This window comes from Melopsittacus undulatus, unplaced genomic scaffold (assembly GCF_012275295.1).
Source record: "Melopsittacus undulatus isolate bMelUnd1 unplaced genomic scaffold, bMelUnd1.mat.Z mat_scaffold_697_arrow_ctg1, whole genome shotgun sequence".
Lineage (NCBI taxonomy): Eukaryota > Metazoa > Chordata > Aves > Psittaciformes > Psittaculidae > Melopsittacus > Melopsittacus undulatus.
Genome location: NW_022994523.1, coordinates 1 through 12193, shown reverse-complemented (window position 1 = coordinate 12193; position 12193 = coordinate 1). Strand labels below are relative to the sequence as shown.

The following is a 12193-nucleotide window of genomic DNA, read 5'->3' as shown; positions in this document are numbered from 1 at the left end:
ATGCATGTTTAGTGTTCAACACGACAAACATCCTAAGTTATTGATTTTAGAATCATTACTTTTAGATGGATAGGCTATGCCAAATCAAAATCTACCACTTGTAGAGGAGACTAAATAGCTGATTTATTAAAGCCTGAGGGAGAGGTATGGTTTCAACCACATTCTCCTCACTAATAAAGTGCTTTATCAACTTAATTTATGTCCTGTGGGATCTCAAAAGAAGATGAGACGAATAAACCTTCCTGAAAAGATGCAATCTGTTTGTTGCAAACTCCTGCTCTGGAGGAAAGCAGGGTAGTTAAGAGAGAGGATAAAAAAACCCTAAGACCTGCTTAGCCAACTGTCATGGTTTGAGCATGTTTTGAGTGTTTTTGTTCAAGTTTTTTCCAGCCAGGGGGAGTCTGGGAGGAAGGAGAGACAGGCCACCTGACCCAGGCTAGCTAATGAGGTATTCCATACCATAGCACGTGATGCCCAGGATGCATACTGGGAAAGAGAAAGCTGGAGGGGGGGAGCTGTGGAGAAAAATGGAGGAGGGAGCACATGGTGCTTGGCCGGGCAGGGTGGAGTGAGTTATGGGTCGGTGGCTGGTGGGGTGTTGTATTCTTTTCACTTGCTGTTTGCTGTATCATTATTATTTGTAGTAGTAAATGGCAGTAGGGGTTTTGTGTTATGCCTTAGCTATTAAACGTTCTTATCTCAATCCGTGGGGCTACATTCTTTGGATTCTTCTTCCTAACTCTCCGGGAGTTGGGGGACTTGGTTTAAACCTCGACATTTTTGGCGCCCACGTGGGGCCCGAGGTTTGAGATAAGAACAGATCTGGCGGATTTATGGTCTCTTGTCACAATGCTGATTTATTGGCTCTTAGAGGTTTTTCTCTGGATCTCGCTGTTTCGGGATTTTACCGGGTACTTTGTGTATGGATTGGATGTGTTTGTGTTTGTGTCGGAGGCTTGTAATACGGTGGGCTCCGGCAGCAGGGGGGATGGACGTGGCCGTGGACTTGAACTTGTACCAGGCCGTCCCGCTGCTCTTCGCCGTCCTTGTCCTTATCCTCGTCGTCGTCTGTGTGGAGCTGCGTGAAGCCAGGAAGGAGCGGCCCCGGGAGCTGCCGGCAGCTGAGGCTGCCAGGGAGAGCGGCACGGGGAGCCAAACGGCTGTGGCAGAGCAGCGGGAGCAGGCGGGGGAGGAGCGGAGCAGGGCGGTAGCTGAGCAGCGAGATCAGGCGGGGAGGGTGAGTCTTGCGGCCGTTCCCGACCCTCCGACGGCCAAGAGTGTCCCCGGAAGTCGCCCGCCGACCCCCAGCAGGATGCAGGAGACTACGCAGCACTTCCCAGCAAGGCAGAGGAGGAACCGAGTCCCGCCGCCGTTCCGAACCCCGCAGCATCCGAGAATATTCCCCGGAAGTCACCCGCCGAGCCCCAGCAGGATACAGGAGACCAGGCAGCACTTCCCAGCAAGGCAGAGGAGGAAGATCTGGACTCGGGAGAAGAGAAGCTGATAGTGGGAGAGCTGGCAAGCACGGCAGCTACATCAGCCCCAGTGACAAGTGCAGCAGCATCATCTGAGAGTTCTGACGGTTATGAAGGCTTTGCGTGCCCTTGGGACCTGCCTGCTGATTGTGATGGTTTTCGGCATGGTGGCACACACACGAGTGTGTTCATCCACAACCATTTTGTCTGATCCAAAAGTTAAGCAGAGTCAGTCTGGGTCTTGTCTAAGTTTAGACAAGTACATAGGAGCACCAGTAGACTGTTCCCAAGGCTGGACAGTCATGAGTGGCAGGGCATGTGGGACAGTATAGCCGGGTATCTGATCCACTGGGCCCTCCAGTGCTTTGAAGCATTGGAGGTGGAAGGCAGCTGTATGGAGTCCCCAGCAGCAAGCTGTAGAACTGCTGAAGGGGACGGTGAATGATTTGGTGGGCCCAGATACTTCAGGCTATTAGTCCAGAGATGCAACTTAGAGATGTCTCATGATCGAGGGGTGGCTTAAGAGTGATGTGTATTGAAAATGTGGGATCTGCATGACGTGAATGGTATGGAATAAGGGGTGGATAATGTCATGGTTGAGCATGTTTTGAGGGTGTTTTTGTTCAAGTTTTTTCCAGCCAGGGGAGTCTGGGAGGAAGGAGAACAGGCCACCTGACCCAGGCTAGCTAATGAGGTATTCCATACCATAGCAGTGATGCCCAGGATGCATACTGGGAAGAGAAAGCTGGAGGGGGGAGCTGTGGAGAAATGGAGAGGGAGCACATGGTCTGCCGGGCAGGGTGGAGTGAGTTATGGGTCGGTGGCTGGTGGGGTGTTGTATTCTTTTCACTTGCTGTTTGCTGTATCTTATTATTTGTAGTAGTAAATGGCAGGGTTTTGTGTTATGCCTTAGCTATTAACCGTTCTTATCTCAATCCGTGGGGCTACATTCTTTGGATTCTTCTTCCTAACTCTCCGGGAGTTGGGGGACTTGTTTAAACATGACACCAACAGACTTCAAGCTTCTTAAAGCACTTTCTTTAGCCTCTCTGAAACTTGTGCTGTACCACTGAAAAAACAACCAACCACCAAAAGCCCAAATCAAACAAAAGCAGCGGCACAGCTGAGGTGGTACCCACACCAGTGCCAGTTCTCCATAAGCACACCAGCTGCGAAACATTCAGCAGCTATCTCTTCCACTAAGGAGAAGACAGATTGGTGGGAGGCAGTGGTGGAAACCAGGTTAGAATGAATGAATGAATGAATGGTTTGTTGTTCTGGCACTGGGGTAAACAGGTAGGTGGAAACCCTGGCAAGGTGGAGGGTTGTAGATGCAAGTGGTTTATACAAACTCAAGGGAGACAAGTGCTTGCAAGAGGACCCCACTGTGTGGTGTAAGCAGATAAGCCACAAGCTTGGGCAGTCCTCTTGGCTGAAAATGGCCACTGTTGGGAAAATATTTCCTTCACACTTGATTTTCCCTCTCACTGTATTGTTTCATTGAATCATATATGTAACACCAACAAACCACTAACAGTTCAAAGGCAAACCGGTAATAGCACAACTGAAAGCAAGGTCCAGTCATTTGCTCATTCCAATGTGGCATCTTCACCTCCTTTCCAATTCCTTGCATGCTTTGTTCTACCTCTCTAGAGATTTTTCCTTCTTCAGTTCCCACTGTCTTCTTCAACAGACTTCAGACAGCTGCATTCTTTCTTCTTTTCCCTGTACATCCTTCCAAGCAGGCACAGAATCACAGAACAGTTGAGGCAGAAGGGACCTCTCAATGGCATCTGGTCTGAACTCCACTTAGAGCCAGCTGCCCAAGACTGTGTCCAGACAACTCTTGAGTATCCTCAGGGATGGTGACTCTACAATCTCTTAAGACCCCTTAAGAGATTGTTTAAGGAGTAACCACTGCTCAGCTGGACTGCATTAACCGATTACATGCACATACCACATCGTAACACCACACACACTACTGAGCTCTGCGCAGAGCACACAGCAGCTGAGGCTTTAACAGAGAGCCGTGACAATAAGGACTTCCCCACACTTTGCCTTACTGCAGCTTCTCAAAAAGCAGCAGTTTTAAATACTCCTGGGTTCAAAAGACTGAATTTCAGTCTCTTCCTCTGTCTAAGGAAATGGACACCTTCTCCCTCCTCAATCACACCCTTGCCAGGAGATTATAAACTTCGGGTGAAGGCACACCTCACCCTTGATAGCACTAAAGCTCTTCATTTCACTGAGATGAATTAAAAATTAATCGAAACTTCCAGAGAAGAGCAAGAAATACACTTTGTGTTTAGGTACTTCACTGTCAGAACACAGATCTGGTATCTACACCAAGGAATGACAAAAAGCCCTTGCAACCTGGATGGAAAGTCCATTTGGCAGGAATTCTGCTTTTATGATCAGTATCCTTAAAACAACTGTGATTGGAGAATGATGAAACATTAGTAATTAATTACTGCTGGATAAAGCCAAATCAGTTCAAATGGAACATTTCAGCTAGTTTGAAAGCTATTTGCTTTATAAATACGAATTATTTCCCCTCTCCACTTCCCCAAAAACCACAAAATGAAACATTTGGTTAACCTGTGGAATTTTATTTGAGCAAGTTGATACAAAGCCAGAATGGTACATCAAATGACTCGAGACTAGCTGGAACAGACTCGAGCATTGTCAAATAAGGCACATATAAAAAATCTGTAAGTGTAATCCAGTGAAACTGACAGTTTAAATATACATATTCGGAGGTAGAAATAATTATAAAAATACTGACAGATCTTAAGCAGTAGCAGTTATTGAAATGATGACTACACAGGTCCCTGTTCTGAAAATCTGTAAAAGATGTTTTTTCAGCATCCAATGTTGGCACATTTGGGCCATTAATGTTCTTAAGCATTAAAAGAATACTATTGGTGTTAAAAATTTTCAACAACATGAAATAATTATAACAATAATAAGCTACAAAAAGTTATAAAAGTACGTAAGAATTAAGTTAATCAGAAATGTAGAGTCCATGGAGTAAAATATCAACTTCTTCCTCGAATTTCACAGCATATTTAGAGACCTAATGAAGCTTTTAATAGCGTGGCTATATCCGCTGGGATGGCTCCTTCTTCACCTAGGGAATAGGAACAAGGGTTAGTAGAGCTCAAAATGTTTCACACAGACAAAAGTCTAGATCCCCAAACCTGTCTGAAATCCTCTACTTGTAAAAAGTCTGTCATTGACTTGTGGGTCAAATTCAGAGGCACTGCCTGTCAAACTGCACAATCATCAGCACAAATACATCTTTCTAGTTTATTTAACATGGGGCAAAAAAAAGACTTGTCTGCATCAAAAATTCCCTCTCTTTGTCAGAATAATACATTGCAACAACCTTAATTCATTTAAGTGGACATCATTACATGCAAGAGACTTACCTGAATCTGCTGCAGTCATATCTTGTTCTAACTTCAGTTTCTGCTCGCTGATTTTGAGCATGTGTTCTTCAACAGTCCCCTTACTGATTAGCTTTATGACTTTCACTTCCCTGAAAACCACAAAATAGGATGAATCAATTTTTACAGTTTGTTTGGATTAGTGCAAAAGGGAGGCGTGCTACACCGTTGCTCAGCTCAGTTTAAAACAAGGAGGAAATGAACAAAAGGGTGATAAAAAGCTTCTGGTTTTTGTGTCTGGACCAACTGTGCTCTGCACTGCCAGAAAACTTGTTTTCTCCTGCACTCCAGCCACCGTAAGTCTGGGCTGTCACCAAAATTTCCATTAACAGACACAACTTAAACTTCCTTCTCATGCTATATTACACAATACCAGTTATTAAAAACGTTTTATTTCTCACATCAGCTTATTCTGACAGAGGACTCTAAAACAGTTCATGACTCTTCAGAGCTTAGAAGTCTCCCAAAGAGAACAATGAGCTCTGCCAAACAGTTTCAAAAGACCTCAGATCTGCCTTGAAATAGTTGTTACCACCACAAATTTGAGGATTATAGAGAATTTGTGAGTTAGAGGACTGGAGAAAAATAAGGAGAGAATGTAAATAAAGTTTATTCTGGCCACAGTATGTGCTGAGACACAATTACCTAACTCCCACACAATCCTGAGCTGGTTTACACAAATCTCTGCTTAAAATGACTTTTTAATCATTAAAGATTGCTCTTTTAGCTTCCTTTGAGAACTTGCCTCCAAGAAAAGTCAAGCATTAGAATTAAAATGTCTTACCTTGTCTGTCCTACCCTGTGGCATCGGTCTTCTGCTTGTTTGTCATTGTATGGGTTGCAGTCAATGTCATGAAGAATAACAACATTTGCCGAGGTCAGATTAATTCCCAATCCACCAGCTTTGGTTGACAGGAGGAATACAAATATGTCGTTATTGTTATTGAACTCATCTATTAGATGTATCCTGCAGAACACAAAAAAACATACATGAGGCCAGAGAAACCACTACACTGGCTCCAGAGTCAAAAGTACAGTAGTTAGGATGATAATCTTCTGAAAGAAAGGAGAGTAGTATTGCAAAGCAGCCCAAAGTACAGATGTTATGCAGAAGGAAAAAGGGTACCAACAGTCCTCAGCAGTGACCAGAGAAACATACTCAGAATAATAGATCAATAACAAAGAATGAAAAGAGGGTTGGAAAAAGATTTGGATGATCACAGAACACAAAGAACAATCTGGAGGGCAAGGGAAGGCTGAAACACATGAAGCAAATGGTGAGAGGGGAGGAATTTAGCTCCAAGACTGTCTTCTGTACTATTTGCATATACAAGGGAAGTAACAGACATCAGCTGTAAGTGGGAAGTAATACCACAGCAGTAACAAAGGGTAACAACGGTTTTATGAAATGTAGAAAAGAGCATCTAAGAAACATTAAAAAGAAAAATCAGGAAGCAGCAGAAAAACAGCACACCTCAAAGAAAAGCACTGCACTACTTTTAGCTGCAAAAGACAGAGTAAATGGTTTGTCCTAGAGAAAGAAACAGGTTTGTATGTCTATTATAACAGGTATACACTATACTTCCACGGGATAGCTACAAGTGAGCTTTTGTCACAGCACACTGTACAGAAGCAAATCATACACACCATGAAGTGCTGAAGATTAAAGTTTTGAATTTTGGTAGCTGAGACTGTAACTCAACATCTAAAACTCACTCTTCTGCCTCATCCTTACTAAGGCAATCTGAAATCAAGCATAATCCCTCATTTATATATAACCCCTTCTATAGTTAGTCACTAACTATATATATATGTATAAATTACCACTTCTATAGTTAGTCACACATCCTTCTCTTTCCTCCCCTCCCCATTCACACTTCTATGTTTTTCCCTCTCATCTTCAGCAAGAAAGTCACATACCGGTCAGAAATCTGTGTTTTTCCATCCAATCTTAAGTATCTGTGTTGCTTTTGTTTTAGGAAAACTTCTAAGATATCCAGCATCATAGTAAATTGGCTAAACAATACAACTCTGTCTCCCTGGAAACGACAAAGTGAAACAAAAGTTTTAAACCACATCAATTACAGATAACGAACTGAACAAATACTTCAGTAGTGCAAATATGTATGCATAGTTGATTTTACTTCGAATCCCTATTTTCTGAACTACAAGGCTATGCTGAAATGCAACAAGTCAGGACTAACTTTCAGTGAAGGTTTCATACCCAGTACTGCTGCTGCATTAACCCACCTTTTATCAGTGCAATTTGTTTTCTTGATACTTTGCACTTACGTGACTCAAGCAACCTAGAAATCACATGTCACATGTATAAATGACAGATCTACTCCCTCTATAAAACATCAAGAAAATATTTTCATTAAGAACTTAAATTTAAGCTATATTCCATACAGTATTGACTAGTAGCACCCTTTTGTCTGAAATAATCAAACAGATGTACAGCAAACCCTTGTGCAAATTCAGGATATTCTGAAGTACTATGGTACATGCTTATTTGTAACATAAGCCAGCCTGAATTTGTGAGTCAAAGCAGTGACCTCATCTTATCTTTACACTTGCTTAACACATGCTGATTATTTAATGTAATACAGACTTCCTCAAATGACAAAAGGTCAAAATTAATGAGCTGTGAAAATAATGCTATCCCTATGTAGATTGAGAAGTAGTGTTAACTTGGGATGACTATTCTGAAATTTGGGAAAATGGAAAAGCTTATTTCAGCTGTCTCTAAAGGGATGTGCATAGGCAGGACTGCACATTAAAAGCTGTAAGCACTGCCTTGCAATGCTGCATATGCACTAAACCACATTGCAGTACTCCACAGAAAAGCAACTGGGTTGCATATACAACTAGCAGATGTTAATTTGACCAGTTATTTACAGCCACCCTTCAGATGGACAGAAAAAGATGTTTCAGATATCTTCAGCACCAACCTTCTCTTTAAGGTCAGAAAGAATGTGGTCCAGTGTCTCAAACTTTCCGGAATCCAAGATCAGGTCTGTGTCTAACTTGAACTTATTGATGTGAGAGAATTGCTCACAAAGTAAATGCAGCTCAAAATCCGTCATTACCGTCATATCTTCAAAGATAAGGACAGGGTCAGCATCGCAATGTGTGGGTTCCTGTTAGCAGAAAAGAAACGAAATAATGTGATACACAACCATGCAAACAGACGAGAAAAACCAAGAACACCACACAATGACATCCAGAATCTCTGAGAAAATAACCAAAACCAAACCAAAAACCAAAGTAGCACAACTAGACATGGACAAAGGCCAAGGTGTGGCTCATGCAAGCAACAGAAGATGAACTCTGCAACTCCAGGTTTATAGTGGAGGACCATTATTTTGCAATTCAGTGTTTATAAGAGCTTGCACTACCAAAAACTAAGATGTATGTATAACCTCCATAGCAATTACCTAGTTCCCATCAAGCCCTATGACCTTTCACCCCCGTATCAGACCTCTTCCCCTGATGACACATCCCCTAAAAGGGAGGTCCAATCCTTGGATAGATGGTAGAAGACATGGGAAGCCCAGCCTAAGATGTAGGGTGGGTAGAGGGATGTCATGCCTGGAAGAAAGAGGAGAAGAAAAGCCATATCTGGAGGGTACAATGGTATGAGCAGGAGTAAAAAGGGACAAAAATCCTTCACAACCCAATGGGTCACTTATTCCTTTTCCCTCAGCCTTGGCTGGCTTTATCTTAAAACAAAGCTGAAGACATTCAAAGCTAGCCGCAACTTTCTTAAAATCCCTGTTGCACATTCTGATTTTATTCTTTTTTATACTTTAGAAAGAAGCAACATTTTTGCCCAAACTCCACAGGCATTAAGTCCAGCCAAATTAAAAACAAAACAAAAAAGTCCTCACACCTTCCCTATTTCAGTTCTGTACAGCCTGGATTTCTCCCTACTGAGAAAATACTAGTAAACTCAAATGCCCACACATGAGAAGTACTTCAATTTTAAATTTTGGGATGAAAGGAAGAGGTGTTAAGGGGTTGCTAATGAAAAGAAGAGGACTGCAGTCCCATAGCTGTTCTCTCCATTCTAATATCTGACACAAAAATCTGTGCTAAGCACATACAGAGCTTGATTAGAACATTGGAGAGATGAGGAGAAATAAAAACCAGCAATAATGAATTAAGGTTTGCAAAGACACATATTTGACCAGAGGACTGACAACTTAAAAAAAAAATCAAATCTATTTAAGTTGCATTAAAAATTGTGAGAAATGAAAACCAGCTTTGAATGTCATGATCTTACCTTGAGCATAAGCTTGGACATTTTCCTAAGCTTGTCATTCGTGTAATACTGGCGATGTAAGAGAGGGTGATTAGCCATTTTTCTAAGTTGCATCATCACGTTTCTCATATCAGACTTTCTCTCTGTTAACAAAGAAATAAGGCATATTCAGGAGAGGTACACAGATTCCTACCTGACACATCTCTACCTCTCAGAACTTTACTTGTAATAGCTGAATTTGACATTTCACCTACAACCTGAACTTATGAAAAATCCACCGCAGGGATACAGTGAGTTTATGAGTACCAAGACATTTCTACAAAGCAAGGGCTTTGTAGTCACATTTGACATTCCAGACATGGAAAAAATCCAGCAAAAGGAAACGAGACTGTCACATACCATTACTCTGAATATTTTTCTTCAAATTTTTTAGGAAATCACAGTATAGTTGTTCCTGTTTCTCGGACATGGCACACAATTCAGTGAATTCTTTTTTGGGAGGTAGTTGTTTAAGGACCTGACAAAATAAAAGCATACCAGGTAAAAAACAGTACCGTAGACAACAGTCAGTAATTCTGCACTTACAAGTCTGCTTTTAAGTTACTCTGTTCATTCTCCCCCATCCCAACTCCTTTAATTGGCTGCAACTTCACTGAGTCAGCAGTTTGACTTATTCAGAACTTGATGTGGATTATACATCACACCCAACCAGCCCCCAACAAGTAACATGACCAGCACATTCTAAAACTGCATGAAATAATAATACATGCAATACCTGGAACTTACTCTGCTAATCAGAGATATTCTCTTCAAACTACCGACTACTGAAGCATGCATATACACAGAAACACTTTTCAGGTCACTATTCAGTTTCCCTTTCTTTTATACATGTAATTCTAAATAGAAGAATCCAAAAAGGTTTTGGATTTTAGAATGAAAAAAGAAATAATTTGATGATAGAAAAGTAATTTGTAACATACATTTCTAGTCATACATACATACAACTACATATAGGCACATTCACTACCTTAATCCTTTCAGTTAAAACAAAATGTCATTACTATGAAGTCACAAATATTTTTGTGGTTAATGTGGAGGGTTTCTCACTTCTCAGCGTGCCAAATCATCTTTCAGTGGTCTTTCCCAACTAGAATTCTTAACTGTAGACAGCAAAGAAGTATCAAAACTCAAAGCTGCAGCAGGTCACATTTTTTCTTGCAAACTCATGAAAAATGAGCTCAAGTTTCTTATTCTCCCTAGATAAAAAGCTAAAACTAGCACTGACAAAATTTGACCCTAAATTTTATCATTAGCCTCAAAGATTTTTGATAACATGAAACCATTATTTTAAAGATAAAACATTACCTCATCTTTTACTCTTCTCAAGATGAACGGTTTTATTATCCGTTTTGCATGTGCAATCCTCTCTTTTTCATATGTGGTTTGTTCTTCAGCATTCTTAAGGAAAACATTGCAAGAATTTAATTAGAGTGTGACGTTTTCAGCTGTCACAACACTACCTTAACTATTCTAACTCATTGAAAAACCCAGCCAGAACAGACGGATCTAACAGGACCATTAGGATTCTGAGATGCCCTGTTGTATAGAACATTATTCTTTTATAGAGTTCATTTCATTGCTTCATGTTCTAGATTGTTATCATCACATTACCCATTTCCGTAAGATACCAGTATAACATGAGTTACACAACAAGAGCAGTGTTCTAGCAAAAAAAAAAAAAAAGAAAAAGTTATTTTCAAGGGAAGAATATACACTACTTACTGTTTTTGAAGAGAACATCCTTCGGATTTCAGCTGTGCTACTGCTGAACATATGTGGCATGACAAAATTCAAGAGGGACATCAATTCCAGCAGATTATTCTGAACCGGAGTCCCAGTCAGCAGTAAGCGATGCTGTGCCTGTTTATTTAAAGTGGAAAACAGCAGTGAGAAACAGCAGTTGAACAGCTTAAATATTAATACTGGCAGAAACAACAGCTATGGAGAAGTGATAAAAAGAGCTTGGTTTATATTATAGCTATTTAAACTCAATAAATATTTAAGTCTCATGCAATAATTTCTTGGTTAAAACAAAAAAGCTATTTACAGATCCGTGGGTAATTGAGCACATATCAGTTTCAGACTACTCAAGAGTCTAATCCGTATTTAAGAAAAGCCTTCCTAGGTTTCTTAGGATTTTTCTTGTTTGGCTTGTTTATTGGTTTGCTTTTTTTTTAAGTAACTGGCTAATTATTACTCGTACATCATATTTCTTCCTATGTCATACATTACTTATGCACTAGTTTTGAATTGCAAGCATGAGCAATAGTTTAATTGCTTAAGGATCAGCTTCTTAAAAAGGCTTTTGATGAAAATATGATCTTGAAAAGCAAGTTGTAAGTAGGTGATCATATGTATATTATTATTATACAGATACTAACATGTTAAATCACAGTAAGTGGAGAAAGAGCTATACTCATGTTTGCTCTTTTTCAAAATGCTGACTCAGGCCACAAGCTACAAGAAAAAATTATTTTACAACTACCTTTTCCTGCAGTCCAACCACAGTAGGTCCTTAAATACTACAGTGTTTCAGCACAAGTCACCAGAATAGCATTTTTGCCATCTTTAGTTTACTTTTACAGTGAGATAAAACTGGGAAATCGCTCAACACTGAAACTGAACTGTCACTGTATTGACACTATAGGGAATTTAGTACATTTCTTTGGGAGCCTGTCTCCCTGAAAGAGTTCACAACTATCTTGGGTTCAGCTATCTGAACCCAGAACAAGACCACAGAATCCACTCTTGAGACCACATCAACACATATCCGCTTGCATACTGCAGTTTCTGGAACATTATGTGGATATGAACTTTACAGTTAATACTCATTTTGCCCCAGCCTGTAAACACAAAACAGAAAAAATAGCAGTTGTTCCCCCTAACCCAACAATAATTAAACCTCTTACATATTGTCATAAGGTGCTGGTAGCGTGCAGAGCTCA

At 40.7% G+C, this 12193-nt stretch overlaps 1 protein-coding gene across 1 annotated transcript; it reads right to left on the bottom strand.

Annotated features, from left to right (window-relative positions):
- Window positions 1-4174: 4174 nt before the first annotated feature.
- On the bottom strand, window positions 4175-11108 carry LOC117438838 (SWI/SNF-related matrix-associated actin-dependent regulator of chromatin subfamily A containing DEAD/H box 1-like; the record flags this gene model as incomplete). The annotated part of the gene is made up of 9 exons (XM_034074223.1): window positions 4175-4605; window positions 4907-5016; window positions 5709-5891; window positions 6845-6963; window positions 7876-8064; window positions 9210-9331; window positions 9588-9705; window positions 10554-10646; window positions 10971-11108. Coding segments are annotated over 9 exons (1134 nt in total), but the record flags the coding sequence as incomplete, so codon positions are not given.
- Window positions 11109-12193: the final 1085 nt, after the last annotated feature.